Below are 21,097 nucleotides of genomic sequence, written 5' to 3' on the forward strand. Positions count from 1 at the left end.
GGCAAAGAATTCTCTCCAAATTCAAGCAGGGTGAGTGTTGGGGAACCAGGGAAGGCCTGGCCCCTTCTCTGAGCTTTGAAAGAAGAGAAGGATTGTTTGCAAGGCAGAGATGAAGAGAAAATGCCTTTTAGCTGGGGTAGGGAGCAGCTTGCATGAATTCATGCCAAGAATAAGAAATCACTAGTAACCTGGGATATCCAGGGACCATGTCTTCTCCCCTCATCCTGAGGGACTGAATTCATTCAGCTTTGGGACTCTGCCCCGGGGCTGAGCCATCCTGATTGGTGGGTGAATGAAAATGCGCCCAACCCACCATGGAGAATGGACCCAGCCCATGCTTCCTATCCAATCCTGCCATCTCCCAGGAGAACAGGACCTGCCAACCTGACATCTTGCCACCTGGTCCATCCCTGCCTTGCCTTTCTCCTCTTGCTCTGCTCCACTTACCGTTCCTGAGACTTCGGCTTTCCCTGAATGTGATTCTCCTCTAGGTATTGTCGTCCTCTATTAGAATGTATGTTCTGGGAGGGCAGGTGCTGGCCCCCATTTAAGTTTTTATGCTCAGCACCTGTTCAGCGCACAGAGTAAGTGCTTAATAAATATTCCATCATTCTTAGTCGCCAATTTGGCTGGGGATGCAGGAAAGGCAATAATAAGAAATATGATGGTCAAGGTTGGAATCAGATGGTGGCCAAATCACCAAAGTCACAGGCATTCATGGGTTCTGTGCTCAATATGCTGGCACATCCTGGAGGAGCTATGGCTGACTGAATGGGAGGGTTAACCTCCTTCTTCGATATATATGGGAATTTAGGGGTTAAATGAAGAAAGCCAGGAAAGCAAGAGATCACAAAGTTCAGTATCAGATCCTAAAATGGGGTTAGGAAAAGCAGAAAGATGCCAAGTTTTCCTCCCGTAAGACAAGACTGAATGTCAGACTGGTTGCTAGGAACTTCTGAGATCATCGTGTTTATCTCCATGACTTCCTGTATAAACAATGCTTCAAGGCCAGTCTCAACTTTATAATTCATCACATCCTCCCAAGTCTAATACATACTTTTACATTGCCAGACTGTCCCTGCTGGTGAGGTCACCTCTATCTTATCCACCGGGATATCTTTGAAGTACAAAGCAAAGTCTACCCCTCTCCATCACCCTCCCACTGTCTACACCACAGCCAACACTGATGCTGCAAAACACATCCTAACTGTTCATTAAGGTTTTGGCTGCTCAGCAGCCAGGAAAATCCAACATCAAAGTCAATGATAATAGTGGAAAATGTAAAATTAAAGGAAGCAGGGCTGTAAGTAGCTTGTCAGGATCCAGGGAGATATAATTAATAATAATATTAATATAATGATGATCATCATCCTAACAACAATGATAAAAACCAGTACTTTTATAGCACAGTAAGGCTCCCAAAGAGCTTTCTATACTTATCTCACTGGATCTTCACCATAACCGAGGGATATGGATACTATTATTACCCCCATTTTACAGATGTAACTGAATCTAATTTGTCTAGTATTACACACTTGTCTTATCAGAGACTTGTCTGAGGCAGGATCTGAGCTCAGATCTTCCTGCCTCCAGGTATAACACTCCACCCACTATGCCACCTACTTGCCTGAAGGAGAGAACAGAAAGACTGAAGAAATCACGAAAAGGGAAAAGTAGGCAAATGAGGGAGAAAGGCAAGAAGGAAAGAAGGAGGGGCACAATGTAAAAAACTGAGACCAACTCTCAAATTATAATCCACTTAAAAATGTAATAATTACCTAAAATGTGCAATACAAAGACAAAAGATTGACCTAGTACTTGGGCAGCCTGATGTTAGCCACCGAAAGGTGCGTGACAACAACAAAAAAGAAAGACCAAGTCATTTCAAGAAGTGGGAGATGGGAGTTTGAATGGCAAGCCCAGTTAGAAATGTAGGTGAGAGGCTGGCTATCGAGGGCTTCGAATGCCAGACTGAGGATTTCATGTTTTATCCTAGAGTCAGGAAGGAGTCCTTGAAGACTTCTGAGTAGGCAAGTGACAAGATTAGGTCTATGCTGTAGGAATATAAATTAGGGGGCCATGTGGCAGATAGAGTTTGACATCAATGTTAGAAAAATGTACAATTTTGTGATTTTATAAGCTGATAAAGAATGAAATCGGCAGAAATGAAACATCAATACTGTACAAACAGATATCTTTGAAAGCTGTAAGAACAAGGATCAACGTAATGACCAGCCATGGCTCCAGAGGACCTCCCTTACAAAGAGGTGATGGATGAACTTAGGGCATAGGATGAGACATACATACAAATATTTATACATATCCCCCACATGTATGCATACATGCATATTTGCATGTGTGTGTGTATATATATATATATATACATGTACACACACACACGAACATATTTTTGTATATAGCCATTGGGAGACTTTGTTTTATTTGATGATGCATATTTGTTATAAGAAAATTTTCTTTCCTTTTCCCCCAGTGGGTAGGATGTGACAGCAAGAGAAAACAGCTATCTGTAAATTTTTGTAGAGAGGTAGCGTGGGGGGATGTCTGTGAGGGAGTATGTTTCCTACTGTGAAACGTTGCACACAGTTTCAGCTGAGGCCACCATAGTATTAATTTTATTGAAGTCTTTCTTTGTTATAAGAGACCTTTCATAAAGTAGGAGAAATCTGGAAATGTTTACAATGTAAAAGAACCCCCTTCATCACCTTTAAAAAAGCATTGAATGGTGGTGAAAATAGAGGGGGTAGAGAGGACCGAAAAGCAAGGAGACCAGTTCAGAGATCCTAGCGAAGTCTATGTGAAGGCGATGGTGATGGTGGCGGAGGTGGTGATGATGACGACAGCTCTCGTTTCTATAACCCTTTAAGGTTTGCAAAGCATTTATCATTGGATGTTTTCAATAACTCTGTGAGGTAGGTATTGTTATTATCTCCTTTTTGCAGATAAGTCAACTGAGGCAGAGAGTGATGAAATGATTTGCCCATAGTCCTACAGCTAGCCAGTGTCTGAGGTAAAATTTGAACTCAGGTAGGATTTGAACACAGGTCTTTCTTTCTGACTCTAAGCCAAGCATTCAATCCACTGAACCATCTAGCTGCCCTTGAGAGCCTAGAGTAGAACAGAAGCTTTGTACGTTGACAGCAGGAGGTGGACATTTGAGACATTGTGGAGGTCAGGCTGACATAACTTGACAACTGTTTGGATAGAGGGGTTTTTGTACAGGAGTGATAAGTCATTGATGACTCCAAGATTTTAAACCCAGGTGACCAGAAGGATGGTGCTGCTATTAACAGAACTTCAGAACTTTGGAGGACAAATGGGTTTGGGGGGAACATATAAATTCTGATTTAGAAGTGGTCAGTTTGAGATCACAGCATCAGAGTTGACCTTAAAGGTCATGTAGTCTGACACCTCCCCTGCCCCCAATTTTATAGATGAGGAAAGAGAAGGACAGAGATGTTAACTGACTTGCCTGAAGTAACACAGTGGCAGGTTTGGGGATTGAACCCAAGCCCCTGACTCTACAAACAATTGGCAATATATGAATGACATGAAGCAGAGAGAATACAGCTGGATATAGAGACTGGAGATTTATCTTCATAGAGATAACTGAACTTCTGGGAGATGATGAAGTCACCAAGGGAGAGAATGTAGAGAGAAAGCAGAGGGGCCAAGACAGAGGAGCCTGTAAAGGAGCAGGGTCACAGAAGGCAAGTAAGGAGAGTGGTTCCGGCAGTCAGCGGAGGGAAAAGTTGCCAAGAGCTCAACCAACTGAACTGGGAAGAGCCTGTTGGCTTGAGCAGTTTTGAGATGATTGGTGATCTTGGAGGAAGCAATTTCAGTCTAGTGGTGGGAAAGGCAGATCTCAAGGGCATAGAGAAGTGACTAGAAGGGGAGGAAATAGAAGCAAGGAGTCTAGACAATTCTATGTGTTTGGCTATAAAAGCAGGAATTCAATTCCATAGGCACTTCTTAAGCACTTATTATGCACCAAGACCTTTGCTGGAAGTTAGACATAAAAAGAAGTAGTCCCTGGAAAGGTATAGGACAGTAGCTTCATGGAATGGCAAAGTTAACCAGCAACCCCATTCCCTTTAAATGAAAAAAAAAATTAAGTGAAGCCAGCTAACATTAGCCAGGGTAAATTGCTGAAATGTGTAACTGGAAACCTCACTCATCTGGAATACTCTCAGTAGGATACAGCAGAAAGACCTCTGGATTTGGGGTCAGAAGATCTGGGTTCAAACCCTGATTCTGCTACTTAACCACCTTAACCACTTAACCACTAGATGACCTCTATGGTTCCTTCCATCTCTAAGTTTCTATGATCTTCAGGTCTACACTGGGAATCAGACACCCACCCACCAGATCCAATCCCATGATTCTGCCTGCACTTTGTAAAGCACCGTATAAATGAGCATGACCATTGCGCTATTTAATCATTGTTTAACTCTAGAATATTTCAAGTAACTCAAAGTCCCTTCAGCCCTTAAGAGACCTGAATCTGTAAGAGCTAAGAGAGGACAGAATCCTACTTTTCCCTTTTAATTGGATGGTAAGAGGAATCCTCAACTAGGATAGTGGCTATTTATCGTGATTTTTAACAAACACTCATTTCTATTCATCTTCAAGAGGACATAAGCACAACTCTGAGTATATTTTAAATAGTGTCCTTTCCAGTTTTTTAATTTTTCATGTGGTTCCCCCTAATCTTTTAACATAATGGGACCCAGAGAGCAGTTCCTAGGCCAACTGTTGTTTAAAAAAAATTATTATAGCACACATATACATCTATGCACACATGTTTCAGAAAATAGTGTAAATAAATTTTCTTTTTGCCTGGTCAATATTGCCCATCAACACCCCACTAATGTAACACAGAATGGCCTTTTTGGGTTTTGTTTTCTATCTTATGCCTATTTTTTCTGCTGAGAGAAATCAGAGGTTGCATTGTATATAATTTCCATCATTTTCTTCTCTCTTCCTCAATCAGTATAATTTGATTTACCATCCAATGACAGCTGCACATTCACCCGATTTTGCAAGTCTACTGGGTATGTATAGTGATATTTGATTTGATGAGCTTCTGGGATTGGCTTTCTAGCGTCTGCTGGTGATGGCCTGAAATCCATCTTGGGCAGTTGCTAAAAACAAATTAAGAGATGGTAAGCAGTAAAGGAGAAAGATGGCCTGGATATTGTAGATGGAGGATTCTGGAAAGCCAGCTGTCTCTTTCCATCCCATCTGGCTGGAAATGAGTTTTGAGAAGCTACATTTTTTTATTGCCATATCCCCATTATTTTCAGACAACAGTGCTGTACCATCGTGTCAGCCATTAGGCTCTTCCTTCAGGAAAGGGAGCACTTACATCACCTTTTCCTTCCTCTGCCACCAGAGAATCTAATTGTAATTACAGGAAAGTGACCTTGATTAGAGGACTGTTTTGTTTGCTTTCCGAATGCTCCTGGTAAAATCAACTAAAGATATCCATCAATGCCTTGTCCATCAATGCAACCGGTCCGTACAACTCCAGGCACAACCAACAGATGTGCTCATTCACACATCTGAGGAGTATCTCATTTTTGCCATGGGCGATAAAATAGCAAGATGTCAGAGAAGAAACTGTCAGAAGATCAGTAATACCCTGGTGATGGTAAATTCTTTGTATGTTGTTAGATTCTCTTTCTCATCTGATAAATTCTTGCTGTTTTTGTCATGTCTATTTCTCTGTCAACTCATCAGGGACCCTAGTCTGGTGGTACCTTTCAGAAAAAGGGGATCAACACTCAGCTAAGGTGCTATCAGAATAAAAATCTCACCCATGAATCTGAACTGCTTTCACCTGAAAAGGTGGGCACATACGGAGGTAAAGGAGAAAAGTCTACCAGTTATATGGATACCACAAACATGACTTCTCTCATTCTCAGTAACAGAGTAAGAAGTACAAACGCATTCTGGAAATCTCTGGCGAGGGACGTATCCTGGGAGTCTCATCTACTGGTCCTTTGTACTAAACCATCAGTCTCCACTTCCTTTGAAATCAGCCTGAACATTCCTTAGTTAGAATGAGATAATGGTTCAACAATGCAACTCTGTTTTGTTTGTTTTTTGTTAAGGCTATTTCAGACTGTTTCCTGCTTTTCTTTGTGATGTTTCAGATTACTGGCATACTCTTCACTTGTTCCGGAGACCTGAAGCTGACTTTTCTAAGTCTCAGAAACTCCACACAGATCTCTACTTGATCTCCTCAGCATTGATAAGAACACTGCTTACATTTTCACAAGCCCATTTCAATGTCTACTTTCTGTGTACGGGGCCAACTGAGGAATGAAGTTCCAGAACAAAAGTCTCACCTGCCAGCTTTGTAAGTATAATGGAAATTAGTCCCAGGGGTGTTTTTTGAAGGGGTCTACAGGATACAGATCCTACTGATTGTCTACTCTCCCAGACTTCTTCCACAGAGGAAGGCAGCAGCCAAGAAGTGTTCAGGTTTTGTGACTTGGGAACTTGTCACCCTCTCTTGGTCTCACGTTGCTCCTCTGTATAATGCATGATTCCCCAAGGCTCCTTTCTTCTCTGAACAATCCATGCTTCTATCACACTCACTCCCTACTTGGAGCCCAGGAAAGAAGTGAATTTTAATGAAGACTGCAATATTTTTCTGTTAGGCCTTACTTTGTCTCAAACATTTTTCATATTTTCAAGTAAAGGTTACTTAAAATACATAAAAGAGACCTAAAAAACTCCACTCATCTACAATTAAATTTGCAATCTAGAAAAAAAAAATCAGATTCTACAGACTCAGGTTAAAGGATCGTGAAGTGTGGGCAGATATAAACAGAAGAGAAACACATTTCCTCTTTCCAACCTTCAAAAGAAGTTCAACCCACAAAACAAGAACATTTGGTCTCATTGCAAATCTTTGCAGTGTGTTCAACTGACGGAGGAGTAGTGAATAGTCATACAGACGTGTTTAAACCCTGCTTCTGACACATAGAAAACATGGAACTATAGATAAGTCACTTAATCTCTCAGTGGTGCAGACAAATCTCTGAGATTTTAGGTAACGGAAATTTATTAGCATTTGTGAAGGAAGTCCCCGTAAAATCAAAGTTCACATGCAAATGGGGAATTTATCCCATGAAAAGCCATTTCTGGACCCACTGGGGCAGGACTCCAATCCAACCATGTCCCTCACCCCACCCCATGAACTATACTTGACTTCTGAAAAATTAGAAGGGGGAAAGGAGACGTGGCGAGTGCCTGTGGACAGACAAGCCTGTACCCGCAGATGAACGTCATGACCTCAGCCATATAACAAGAGCTATTTTTACTTGGGTCTTTTATTACCCGACAATTACCATATTTAAAGTTCTCAAAATATACTAGCTAACATTAGAGAGACTTAACTTATCAATTATGCCCCCCTTCCCCAAAAGCCCCCAACAACCACCTTTCCATAATAGTGACTGTCATATTCTTCACAATAAATACCATGTATCTCAAATACAGAAAAGGAAATTAAACTTTCCGGGATGAATTCACAGCAGGTGAAATTTGTCATAACATCTTATAAGAAAATGTTGCTAATAAGTACTCAGGTAACATCTTCCAGATTTCCACTAAATGCCTGATGAGCCTTGGTGCCCCAACATATATGGTCTACTTTATTTTTTTGCTGTAAAATGTAATGAAAAGAGTCTAGAAGCCAGAGAAAAAAAGAAAGCACCACCCCCATGCCCACCTGAGATCCAAGCATTTAATTCAATCATGAACTTCATTTAGCCTTTTTGGATGTCACAGGTCAAGCTATTTACTGAGGGAGCTCTTGGGTCACCATAAATTTTAGCCCTCTCTCATCTAGGGGAAAAAACGTGCCACACAGCAGAGTTCAATGAGCTCCTTTTCTGTCTCTTACCTTTTTATAATTTCCCTCTACATCCATCGTGGACACTTTGCTGATGATGTCAGCCATTCCATCGCTGTCCAAATTCATTCTTTAACTCTTAAAAACCTCTCAGGAGAGAGAAAATCCCCAGTATTCCAAGAGGCTTATGGTCGTACCCAGTGTCCAAGCATCTTTACCACTTTTCATCCTTTAAACATGAAGAACCAAGGAAAGGCTAAACTGTGGCTGGTGTCCTTGTGGTTGGGTCTACCAGGGATGCCAGCCGAAACTGACTTCCCCGCATGTGTCCCTCATGCTGGCGTAGGGACAGCTGCCGGTCACCCGACACAGTTACAAGCTGACTCCTTCCTGACACCTGGGCCTGTTGAATGCCTGCTCTTGCCACCATCGGCTCTCACCTCCCTCTGAAGAAGTCAGCCCCTCCAAAGCACCTTCCTTGCTCCTGACACAGGAAATGAGAGCTTTCGGCTCCGGCCTGGCTGACTCAACTCCTGAGTTCAACACTCTCTGTGGGTTGGAGCAAGACAGCAACCGTGCTCTGAACTGATGGCAGGGTAGGATAAAAATAGGCAGAAACTTGCCTCGCCGACTTCCCCCGTGTGGGGCGAGCTGGCTGGGTATCTTATGACAAAACCAATGGGCACTACGAAAGTCAGCAGGGCTGGGAGAGAGGGGGACGACAACTTTTTCTACATCAAGCTCACGTTTCCAAATCAGACAGATGTCAACATCTCCCCTCCCTCTGGCAGCCTGGAACAATTTGAACACTGATTTCTACCAAAGAGAAGGCCTTCTCTGCTCCCAGAGCCACTGATATAGTCAGGGGCTGGGGCAGGAGGGCAGGGGGCTGGGGAGGAGAGGGAGAAGCCCTGGCAGCTTTTCTTTCACGTTCGACCCGGCCCAGCCTTTTCACAATAGAGGTCTCATTTTGCTATTGCCCACTTGAACCTTTTCCCATGGCTTCCCACTCTTTTTACTGACTATATCCAGAGGAAAGAATCCCACAGCTGGAGGATGTTTTGGTGCAAGAAGCAAATCACACACACACACACACACACACACAAGCACACACACACCCCAAATAGCTACTAACATTCTTGAAAAATTCTTTCCTGTGCTTTAGGCTTGCCAGGCTGGATAATATTGGGGGGGAAGGGGAGGGGAGGGTTGGACTAGCTGGCCTCTGAGGTCCCTGCCAGCTCTGTGTCTCTGATCCCATTTCACTGGCTTGGTCTGTCACAAAGACCAGCTGCCTGTAAGGATTTATGTCATCCAAATTACCTTGTATTTATTTTTATACAGCATATATTTACTTTGCCTATATTTAATAAAGGTTGTTTTGATTGCTTGAGTTTTGATTGATTGATTTTTAGTACCCATGTTTTATCCTTGATAAAATATAAACTCCTTGAGGTCAGGGATGATTCTACTCTTGTCTTTAAATCTCTGCCGCTTGGCACGTAGAGCATGCTTAATAAATGCTTATTGGTTGAGCTAAATAATAAGGCAAATTGGATGGGGATTGGGGAAGGCAGGAATGGTAGGAAGGGTAGCGTCTCAGACTTGGAGAGGCAGAAGGTGGAGAGGTTACTGCTCTTTGTCAACAAGCATTAATAAACTCCTTCTACTTGCCAGGCCATTGTGCTAAGTGATGAGGATACACAGGAAAGGCAAAAACACTGTGTCTGCCCTTCAGGGGCTCACCTAGTAGGGGAGACAACATGCAAATATCTATGCATGAACAAGATATAGAAAGAATAAGTTGGTTGATAACAGAGGGAAAGCAGTAACACTTAGGAAGGTTGAGAAAGGTGATGGGCCATTTCGATAGGCCAGGAAGGAGGAGATGAAATCTTAAAGCTGTATCTTTGTCAGGTCTCTGATTTTTCTTTTTGATTTGGCTGACTATGCTCATTAGCCAACCACTGAAAACAGAGATCTCTCAACAAAAAAAGAATTAATGGAGACGTCCTTGTTCAAATTCTTCATTTAGGCCACTGCGTGTTCCAATCAACAAACAGAAGAAAAAAGAGAAAAAAATCATACTGCCCAACTTTGACTCCCCTTTCTTTCCCCTCTCCAAATATTAAGAAAACAATAGTCCTAAACATTTTATAGGGTAAAACTGGTGGACCCATATTTAGCATTTTAAGATTTCTAATGTACTTTGCATGTGGTATCTCATTTAATCAGAGATCTCAGTTCAACACGGAGGGAAACTCACTCTGAATCCAAACCAGATAAAAGCTCAGTCTCCAGGGAGCTTCAGCCAGCCTCCGGAGGAACAGGAAACAGAGATGGGTCACAATGTAGGCTTAGAGCCAGAAGGGACCTCAGAGGGCAGTAATCAGCTTCCCTCCTTTTTTTATAGCTGAGGAAAATGGGTCCCCCAAGGTTAAGTGACTGACAAAAGTCAGAAAGACAGTGGGTAGACTGGGGGAGTCTGTTCTACCCCTGAGTCACCCCTCTAGCTTAGACCATGCCAAGTCAATGTGTTTGATGTCTTGGTGGCTTCTGTGCTGATATGACAAATGTAAAATTCTTTTTTCCTCTCCTTCCCTCTTTTTCCTCATTCTTTTCCCCTCTCTTCCCCTCTCCTCTTCTCTTTTCTCCTCAACTCTCTTCCTCTCTCCTGCCCTCTCTCCTTTCTTCTCCTCTCCTCTCTCTTCTCTCCTCTTCCCTCTGTGTCTTTCTCTCACTCTCTTACTTGGTACTGTCTTACGCAGGCCCATACTGTTTCCTCCCAATAACATGTAAGTTCCTTGAGAGCATGCATTATTTTCTTTTTTATCTTTCTATCCTTAGTGTCTGGTAAAGTAAGTGCTTATTATTAAAGGTGTTTGCATGCACATCAACACATACTTTCCTTAGCCAATGATTCCTTTATCAGTGGATTGTAAGCTGGAAAACTGCTTGCATCAGATTTTCTTTCTATTCCCCTGGCCCAAATATTCGTGTTTCCCCTCATGTTTTTTGTATTGAATGAGGAATTCTGTTTTCATAGAAGAAGTACCACCAGGTGCAATAGCACGACACTCTCTTTGTTAAGTGCAGCTATGGGGAGCTGAGCTGTTCTGATCGTTCCCAAGGGCTCCAAAGAATAAGATCATATTTGCTCTTTCTATGCAAAAAAGATGGCTTCCTCCTCACTCTCTCAATGTGAAAAGTCTGAAGGAGGAGGGAATTCTGTCTTGGTTTGAATAAAGGGAGGGGGTAGATTTATTTTTTAAACTCAAATTAGAATTAGACACTAAAATGTTATGCTTCCTTGAATTCATGGTTCTCAAAAGTGTTCAAACTTTAGAAGAGTCAAGTAGTTCTGGAAAAATCTTAAACTTGCAGGCCAAAATCAGAACTAAGTGGTGCAGAGGATAGAGAACCGGGAGTCAGGAAGACCTGAGTTCAAATCCAGCCTGAGACATAAATTAGCTGTGTTTTCATGGGCACGGACAACGTCTGTTTGCTTCAGATTCCTCATTTACAAAATGGGGATAATAATAACACCTATCTCAAAGGGCTATTGCAAGGATTAAATGAGATAATATTGGTAAAGTTTGTTGCAAACCTTAAAGAGAAATAGAAACGAATAATATTATGCCTAGGTAGAGCCATGGATAGACTGTGGGGCCTGGTGTCAGGAAGACTCGAGTTTGAAACCTGCCTCAGTTACTAGCTGTGCAACCTTGGGCAAGTCATTTAGCCTCTATCTGCCTCACTTTCCTAATCTGTAAAGGAGTACAAGAGAATCTATCTCAACATGGTTGTTGCGAGGATCAAAGGAGTGAATATGTAAATCCCTTCGCAAATTTCAAAGTACCATATTATTGGTGGCAATCATAATAATTAGGGCAGCCAGGTAGTGCAGTGGGTAGAGTGCTGCGCCTGAAGTCTAGAAGATTTTTTCCTCATGCTATCATCTGATCTCCCTTTGAATACTTCTAGAGTTGGATTACAACTTCCAAGCCAGCATATTTGGTACGTGACCAGCTCCATGGTGCAGTGGATATAGTGCCAGCCCTGGAGTCAGGAGGACCTGTGTTCAAATCCAGCCTCAGACCCTGGGCAAGTCATTTAACTTCATTTGCCTCAGTTTCCTCTTCTGTAAAATGAGCTGGAGAAGGCAATGGCAACTTGTTCCAGCATCTTTGCCAAGAAAACTCCAAATGAGGCCACAAAGAGTCAGACATGAGTGAAACAAAGGAACACAACATAACATAAATCATTACCAATTCCATGACTGCTTTTTATACCAGCCAGGAGCTAGGCTCTGGGTATATAAACCCTAAAGATGAACACCCTCTTCCCTCAAGGAACCTGCATATCACTTAAGAAATTTTTCTGCTTACTGTTCTCATCTCATCTTTCTTTTCCAGACTTAAAACAACAACCAAATACCCCTTCATTTTCTTCAAAGATGCTGACACTCACGTTGGAAGATTGCTAACCACTTCACTCCCCAGTCACATTTCTTAGAACATGGGCCAATTCATCATAGGTGGTGCTTGAAACCTAACCCAGCCTTCCTGTCTGATCTAACTGAGGGTGTGTTCTGTGACTGTGCTCTCCCTTGATCTGGGAGATGCTTCTATCAAGGGAGCTCACAATCATGACAGCTTTATTGGGATTGTTGGCACACTATTGACTCAGACCAAGCTTGCAGTATCCCTCCAAATGAAAATGAACAAAATTCCCAGGTCACTAAATGAACTTTAGATACAGCACAAAAATATACTGCAAAGATAAAATTTTAATGGAAAAATGTAACTTTTTACCAATAGTGACATACCATGTTTTAATCTTCTTTGGTTCCTGACAAATGATTATGCCCTAGTGTGCCTAAAATTTACTTTTTTGGTGTAAGGGGATCCTAAAATGATCACTTTCCCAGATTTGGGGAATCTCTTTTCACAATGCGCACATGCTGGAAATTGAGGGGATGCCTATCAATTAGGGAATGGCTGAACAAGCTGTGGTATATGAATGTTATGGAATACTATTGTGCTATAATAAATGATGAACAGGTAGACTTCAGAAAAACCTGGAAAGACTTATATAAACTGATGCTGAGTGAAATGAACAGAACCAGGAGAACATTATATATAGTAACAGCCACAGTGTGCGAGGACTGTTTCTGAGAGACTAAGCCCTTCACAACAACGAAAGGACCTAAAACATTCCCAAAGGACTCGAGGCAAAATGCCATCCACATCCAGAGAAAGAACTATGGCATTGGATTGCGGAATGAAATAAACTATTTTCTCTTGTCAAAAAAAAAAACACAACGTACACATTCATTCATGAACTCAACATTTATTTCCGAGTGAATGACTATTCCTGTGTCCAGGAGTTTCGGGGAGTCCTCTAGTTTTCTTCTAGCACCAGAAGTCCATGAGCAAATTTTCAAAGAGTGCTGAGCTTGGAGGACAATGTAGGAAACACATGTCCTTTCTCTTGGCAGAAGTGGGGGACTATTGGGGCAGAAAGTTGCATACTTTGTTAGAAGCAGTTACTATATTGGTTGTGTTTACTCAACAGTTTTTTTTTTTTTGCTAAAGAGGTAGGTTCACTTCTTGGAGGGATTCTGGGGAGTTCAATTCTGGGAGAAAGAGAAGTTATATGTAAAAATGACTGATTATCTGTATATCCGTCTATTTACATTTGCATATATATATGACAATATATTGAAAACCTTAAATATATGTTTATGTGTATGTATATAGACACTGAAAACCTGGACAAATGCTTCTAAACTACCGTCATTAGTATTAGGCATGAACACCTTGACCCTATCACCTAATTCATTTATATATCACTAAAAGATTTTTGTTATGTGTGGATAGTGGGGGAGATTGTTGTGTAGTAAAAAGACCATTGAATTGGTATGAACCCCAGTCCTTCCATCTACTTACCTGCTGACCTTAGGCAGGTAACTCTATGTCTCTGTCCCTCAGTTTCCCCCTTTCAGAGTGTTAGCTTTGGAAAAGATGACCTCTAAGATCCCTTACAACTCTAGCACTATGATTCCATAAACTGCATTTCTACCTTCCCATTCTGTTGGTCCAACCCTCTTGCCTCCACTGTTAATACCCTGATTCCATATGTTGTACAATCTGACATTGGATCTGTAGCTCTCCTTTTCAATAAACCACACTTTAAAAATGTCCATTTGATCCCTGCCTGCTGCAAAACAGATCAGTCATTTTCAGTTAAAATCCTTGGTTATCTCAAAATAGCACATATTATGGACACAGAAGTCAAGAAAAGTTAGAAATAATTTCTCTTCCACTGCAAAGTTTCAGTTAAGTAAAAATATAGAAGACAGTAGGCATGAGAGGTGGCTCTAGTATGAAGAGCTCCCCATCACACCATCTGCAGGGCCCTAAGAGCCAATGCCACAAACAGTTCTGCTAAACCTGAATTTTCATTTAACTCACTTCTTAATTAAGCCCCTATGCCAGGCCCTCCCAAAAAGAAGAGAAAAATGAAAAATGAACTACTCCCTACCCCCAAGGAATTTATATTCTACTGGAAGAATCTAATACATGTAGAGATAAGTCAAAAAAGAGTAAGTAAACAAAATAATGCAAAGATACTTCAAGAGGGGGAGACCATTAACCCCTGGAAGAACTCAAGAAAAGACTGAGGAAGGAAGTAGTATGTGCAGGTAGTTGTCTTTGTATGGCCAAGGTGCTTAATTCATGCTTATTGATGAACTGATTGATATGAGGGAAGCTAGGATCTCTGAGAGGCAGAGGTGAAGACATTCTTCTTGACACAGAGGTCCATGTGAGCAAAGACATGAAGGTAGAGAAGCCATATTATATGTGGAGAACAGTTCAACTGACCAGAGAGATCTGAATGTAGAGTGCTTTAACATAAGCCATGAGGGGAGAGTGTTCCCTCAAGCAATCCCTTGGGCATTACCTCTTCCAGTGGAGTTATTCCACCTTCCACCTCCATGGCAGACATATGTTCTAGAGCTTCCACTGATGTTCATTTCCTAAAGTCACACATTTTATCAAAAGTTACTGTTTCCTTTGGAAGATCTTAGTTGTAACTGCCATTTCTCCACTCTGTGTATAAGCTCCATAGAGGAGAAACATAAACAAACAAACATACAAATAAATAGAAAGATAGATGATAGATGTGTTGATACAGACAGATGAGAAAGAAAGAAAGGAGGAAAGGAAGAAAGAAAAAAAGGAAAGAGGAAAAGAAAAAAGGAAGGAAGAAAAAGAAAGAAAACCAACAAGAGCCAAGCTCGTCTCTTGTAAGGTTGAGTTTTTGTCTGTGAAGCTGTGATCTCTTAACCTGTGACTGAGAGAAAGGGGGTTGTTTTACACGAGATTGTAAAGCCCCTATTGCCCCCCAAAGCATCTGTGCAGGGATTTATTCCAATCCAGCTGTCACATTTCCTTCCTTTCCCCTATCACCATCCTTTTCTAGGAGAAACCAGGCAGATTCTTTAAAGTCTGGCTTTTGTGAGCATGGATGTTGTTTTTTAATCACTGGGGTCTGAGTACTGATCTGGAGAGCCCAAGGGCCTCTCTTTGTATGAGCTAGGGCATGGGCCAATCGAATGCCTGTCTCACATCTGGCTGTGGAGTTGTCCATCAGAAATTCTGTTTTGTCAGTTTCAGCATATGTCTAGTTTATGATGTGTTGCTTGGTGCTAGACTATATACCTCCTTTTATTTTTAAACCTTGTCTTTGGGTTACTGCATGTAAATACATTTTTTGGCATCTTATCACAAGCTTATAGGTTTGGAAGTGGGAGGGATCTCAGGGTTATCTATCCAGTCCAACCCTTCTCTGTATAGATGGGATCCAGAAGCCTCGAGATATTTAAATGTCTTGCCTAAGGTAACCCAGGTGGCATATGGCTGAGCCTGCATTCTATACAAGATCCTGCAAGTGTGTCTTTCCCCAAAAGCAAGCTGCTCACCTTCATAATTCCAATCAATAAAAGAAGAGAAATGACTAATAGGTAGTTTCTGACCTTATAAACTGTGAAAACCTGGAATATTTTTCTTTCTGTAAAATCAAATTGAAATACAAATGTTATCTCTACAGAATAAAAAGCAGAATGTTTTATTAGAACTTGTATTAAAAGAGTGTGTTATCACACGCACCATATGGGCCGATAACATGAAATATCACACAAGCAAGGCTCAAATATCATTAACTGGTTCCGTGAAAACATGACGTTGGGTGGAATTCCATGGAAACTATTCTATAAAATGGGTGACAGGCCAAACAAAAGTTACCACTGGGTTTGGTTCAAATGTAATTAAGTCACTGAAAAACATGGCAATTTACAAAACAATGAATTTCCTAAGTGCCTGCCATGTGCCAGGCTCTAGAGATGCCAAGACAAGAATGAAAGTGTCCATGGAGCTTACATCCAGCAGTGGAAGACACCTGACCAAGGAGTGCACAAGTACACCAGGAATAGGGACCAGACTTGTGGTTCTGTATCCAGAACTCCCAGGAGGGGAAACTCCCTCCACCAGCACAAGCTTTCTCTACAACTTCTAGTCTGAGAGTTGCACAGAACATTGAGAAGGTAAGGAGTTTTCCCAAGTGATTTCACACAGTCACTATGTATCAGGAGTAGGACTAGAACTCAGATCTTTTGGGGTTTGTCACTGCCTCTTTCTATATAAAATGGATACAGAATAAATACAAGGGAATTTGGGGTCAAAGCCCCAGCATTTGGGCAGATCAGGAAAAATCTTATTTGGAAGGCACTAAACTTGAATGGAAATGATGAGGCAGAGGAGTGAGTGGTGGATGTCGGGGGCATTCAGGGCAAAGCCATGGAGATGGGAGATGTTGTGGGGGAATAATAAAAATGTCAGTTTGGATCAGAGAGAGAGAGAGAGAGAGAGGAAGAAAGAGAAAGAGAGAGAGAGAGAGAGAGAGAGAGAGAGAGAGAGAGAGAGAGAGAGTGTGTGTGTGTGTGTGTGTGTGTGTGTGTGTGTGTGTGTGTGTAGAAATAGGTTCTAAGCCTGAGATGGGAGATTATAGTCAGGATGTGAAGGAGTTTAAATGCCACATTTAAATGTGGCATTTAATGCATTTGATCCTAGAGTTCACAGGGAGTCACTGGCTTTTAGTGGGTAAACATTTTGTGGAGAAAGTCTACAATATTCCTTCACTATAAAGAATGACTGTGGAAATAAAACAGGCAGAATCTGAAATAACTTGAACGTACGACCATCGGGATAACACTGATACACAGAAGATAGGCCCGAGAAATGAGCCATCTCTGACTTGGCATCTTGGCATCCCAAATATTCTCTCCCTCCCCTCCCCTCCCCCATCTTTATTTTTAACCATTGCAGTCTGGGTATTCTTTTCAGCAAGCAGCCAAAAGGACCGAGGGTGTCCTGCTCTAAATTAAACTAGTGTCATCACACTCGACCCAGTTTTCCCATCTGTGACCTAGTTTACAGACCTCTAATTCATTTGCTAAGTCTGAGCACACCATTTCAATCAGCAGTTTAGAAAATGTTCAGTTCCACCCCACTCTTGACCCTTGGGGTATTTCAGAGGGGGGTTAGTTATTCATAGAGTTTTAAAAGGGGCCCTCGAGGTCAGCACATGGTCATCCAGGTCCTACCTGAAACCCTCCAGTGAGAGGAGTCCACTATCTAACTTTCACCCTTGGCTCCTCCTTCTCTTTCTGCCTCTGGGACAGGTAGCCTCTCAAGTAGAAGACAGTTCTCGTTTCCCTAAAGTTTCCTCTTTTCTGCTGCCTTTGACCAAGCCCCACATGAAACGGACTCAAGGCAGGCTTATCTGTCCTCACCTGGAAACTCGCAGCATCTCAATATCCTTTCCAAACTGTGGTGCCCAGAACCCTCCAGGGACATGGGGTCTGATTGGGGCAGAGACCTTCCTTGGACACTCTTGGAACATTCTGATGCTCTTGGGAAATTAAGAGAACCAAGTAAAGAAACTATATATATAGTCAGAGGACTATAGCTAGAAATAGCTTCAGAAAAAATATAGTTAAGAAGGCCAGCATCATGCTGGATGAATGACTGGCTAAGGACATTATCAAGGTCATCTGATCCGAGCCCCTCATTTTATAAGTGAGGGATCTGAGGCCCAAAGACCCAGGGATAGGAAGCAGTACAGTCAGGATCTGAATCTGGATCCTCCCCTGGATCCTGGACCCTTTGTCTTTTCCACCACGCCACACTGTTCGATTTGTATGTTGGCAAAAAGCCCTCCTAGGTAGATATCTACAAGCTTTTCCAGGCAATTCATTGGTAAACCAGCTGATTGCCAATGTCCCAGTTTTGCTACAAAGCCTTACTGTACTGCCCAGTTTGCAGAGCAGCTGAGGCCAGGAAAGTGCCTGGGGGCTGTTTCAGGAGCATTTCTCTGGCTGGGGTTTGGAATTCCAGGCAGCCCCTTCCCAGAAAAGCAGAGCAGCCCTCCCTGAGACTGGTAAACACCCTGAAGAGAGAAAAGGCGGGGTCATAGCCCATTCCCAACACTCACTCTGTCACAAGCCAAGGGCTAGCTCTGATCCAGAGTAATGTGGGTGTTTAAAACAACAATGAACAAAAACAATCATGGCTGGAGGTATGAGGGAAGCGATAGCATGAGAGAATAATTTCAAAACACAAGTATCCAAATCCAATTGGGAAAATGAAAGATTTCTTAAAAGTGTAAAATCTACCCTTCCCCCCAAGCTTCCAGGTTGATGTTATTTTTCTAAGGTAGCAGAGATTATTTGGAAGAGATAGCTTCTTCCCTGAAGAGACTGGCTCTGTTCCAAGAGTGGAGAACGGAGGTCGATCGCTCCATCTCTTTACACAGCTCCAACCGTAAATGACATGTCCCCCAATAACCTCCTCATCTCTAATACATTCCTAAGGGGTGGGGGTGGGGGAATAAGGAATAAGCTCTAAAATCCCCTGAATCACCCAGATCACACTGCTCTCTCCTCACCAACACAAGTTATAGAAATATGCTGGAAGCCAAGAGAGGACCTCAGTCTGTCTCCTCTATCCTCAGGGTTAACATTTAAGTACGGGTTCCAACGATCTCTCTTTAGGCTTTTGTGACAATAACAACATTTATATTTTGATTTAGATTTTGCAAAGCACGTTGCCTGTGTTCTTTCATTTGATCCATACAACAACCCTGTGAAGTCTGTGCTTTACAGATGAGGAAACTGAGGCAGAAAAAGAGTGATTGACTTGCTCAGGGTCACACAGAAAGTAAGTGTGGGAGGCAGGTCCTGCGATGAATCCACTGAAACACCCACCTTGTTGCCAAGGCAACCTCTTTACAGGTCTTCTGACCATCCCAGTCTTCCCTTTCTAATCTATCCTTCAAGCTGCTGCTGCCATTAAAATAATCTAGGCAGTTTCTCATCAGGGCATCCTTTTGACAAGAGAAAGAAAGAAAGGAAGGAAGGAAGAAAGAAAGAAAGAAAGAAAGAAAGAAAGGAAGGAAGAAAGGAAGAAAGGAAGGAAGAAAGACAAAGAAAGAAAGACAGACAAAGAAAGAAAGAAAGACAGGTAGACAGACAGGAAGGAAGGAAGAAAGAAAGAAAGAAAGAACGAAAGAAAGAAAAAGAAATCAGTGGCTCTCTACCACCTCAAAGCAAAGTTCAAACTCCCCTCCCCCCAGCTTGGGAAGCCCTCGGCACTCTGGTCCTGCCTCCCCTTTCCAGCTGTAATTCCTATTTCTCTGTTCCTCAAATACTCGATTCTAACTTTTCCATCTCCCAAGCTTAGGATCCCTTTTCCTCCCTCTCTGCACCCTAGAATCATAAAGCTGGGGCTGTAAGAGGTCTTAGAAGGCTTCTTGTTCAGCCCCCTCACTTTATAAGTGAAGAAATGCAGTGATTTATCCAAGGTCCCCCAGATCCCCCAGCAAGCTTCCGAGGTGGAATCTGAAGCCAGAGCCTCTGAGTCCAAAGCCATTTCTCTTTTGGAATCCCTAGTGATCCTCTAAAGCTCATTTAAAATGCTGCCTTCTCCAGGAAGCCCCCTCAGATTCCCTGGCTCAGGAATCACTTCCCCCAGTCCCAGCCAGCCCTAACTTATGATCTCATGCCCTTATAATAGTGCTTTGTTTCGGATCTCTACTACACTAATTATGCAATAGTGTGTGTTCCTATTATTATATGTTTGATTTACTCCCAGGTGGACTTCTCCACCTTGCTTCTTCTGTTCTCCTTCCTTTTCCAGATCCCTATTATGAGTTGTCTTACTCCATTAGAATGTAAGCTCCCTGAGGGGATGGACTGTCTTGCTTAAATTTGTATACATAGCACTTAGTATAGTACCTAGTACATAGTAAATATGTAATAATTTCTCTCTCCCTTTTTTTCCTTGTCTTCTTTGTTCCATTCATTCATCTGTCCACCCTTCCATCCATCCATTCATCCACCCACTCACCTATCCATCCATCCATTCATCTATCCATCTAGACAGTAAACTTCATATGGAAAAGGACATGGTGCCTCATGTACACTTACTATTTCCCTCAGTATATAGCATATTCTCCTGTTTGCCTTAAGTTCAGCATGGATGAGGCACTGAGATTTAGTGACTAAGATGGTCAGTTTTAACCTTGAACTTCAATTGGTTAACCAACAAGCACTTATTAAGCACCTGCTGTATGCCAGGAGCTGTACTCAGTGCTGGAAAGAAACAGTCCTTGGCCTCAAAGAAGTAGATAGCCCAGGAGGAGATACCATGGACATATGTCAGAATGAACATGAACCATACAGAGTAGACAGGAGATTAGCCCAGATGGGAATCCACTGGATTACTTCCCCATCAAACCTCTACAACCACTACAACCCTACCCCCTGCCAAGGCCTCCTGGCAACGAATGCCTCCCTGGCATCCCCCTTCTTTATTCACCCAGCTGCCAGCTTCTTTTCTCCTGCCTACACTGTAGTTAGACCCTTATTACTCTGTGGCTCTGCTCCAATTTTGCCTCCCACCCCGCCCCCAACAGGGAGGGGTAATGTTCTACCCTACATTGAAGTGATTCCCTAGTGGGCTTTGGTGTCTCCTGCCTGCATATATTGGCACATGCCATTCTTTTCACCCAGAACACTCCCCTCACTTGGCCTTTTGGCCTCTGACCCTTCAAGGCCCAGCTCCCCCATGAAGTCCACCCAGATCCCCC

The 21,097-nt window shown here is 42.4% G+C and overlaps 1 protein-coding gene across 7 annotated transcripts in view; it reads right to left on the reverse strand.

Moving 5' to 3' along the window:
- Window positions 1-21,097, reverse strand: part of SCHIP1 (schwannomin interacting protein 1) — a 200,360-nt gene that overhangs the window by 48,439 nt on the left and 130,824 nt on the right. The window contains exon 1 of one of the 7 annotated variants that reach the window (XM_072618620.1): window positions 7,937-8,458. The exons of the other annotated variants lie outside the window; for them this stretch is intronic. Within the exon in view, the coding sequence (XP_072474721.1) occupies window positions 7,937-8,014 (78 nt within the window). The 5' untranslated portion in view covers window positions 8,015-8,458. Of the gene's footprint in view, window positions 1-7,936; window positions 8,459-21,097 lie in introns of those variants that run through there. 7 annotated transcript variants of the gene reach the window in all.

Source organism: Notamacropus eugenii, chromosome 6 (genome assembly GCF_028372415.1).
Source record: "Notamacropus eugenii isolate mMacEug1 chromosome 6, mMacEug1.pri_v2, whole genome shotgun sequence".
Classification (NCBI taxonomy): domain Eukaryota; kingdom Metazoa; phylum Chordata; class Mammalia; order Diprotodontia; family Macropodidae; genus Notamacropus; species Notamacropus eugenii.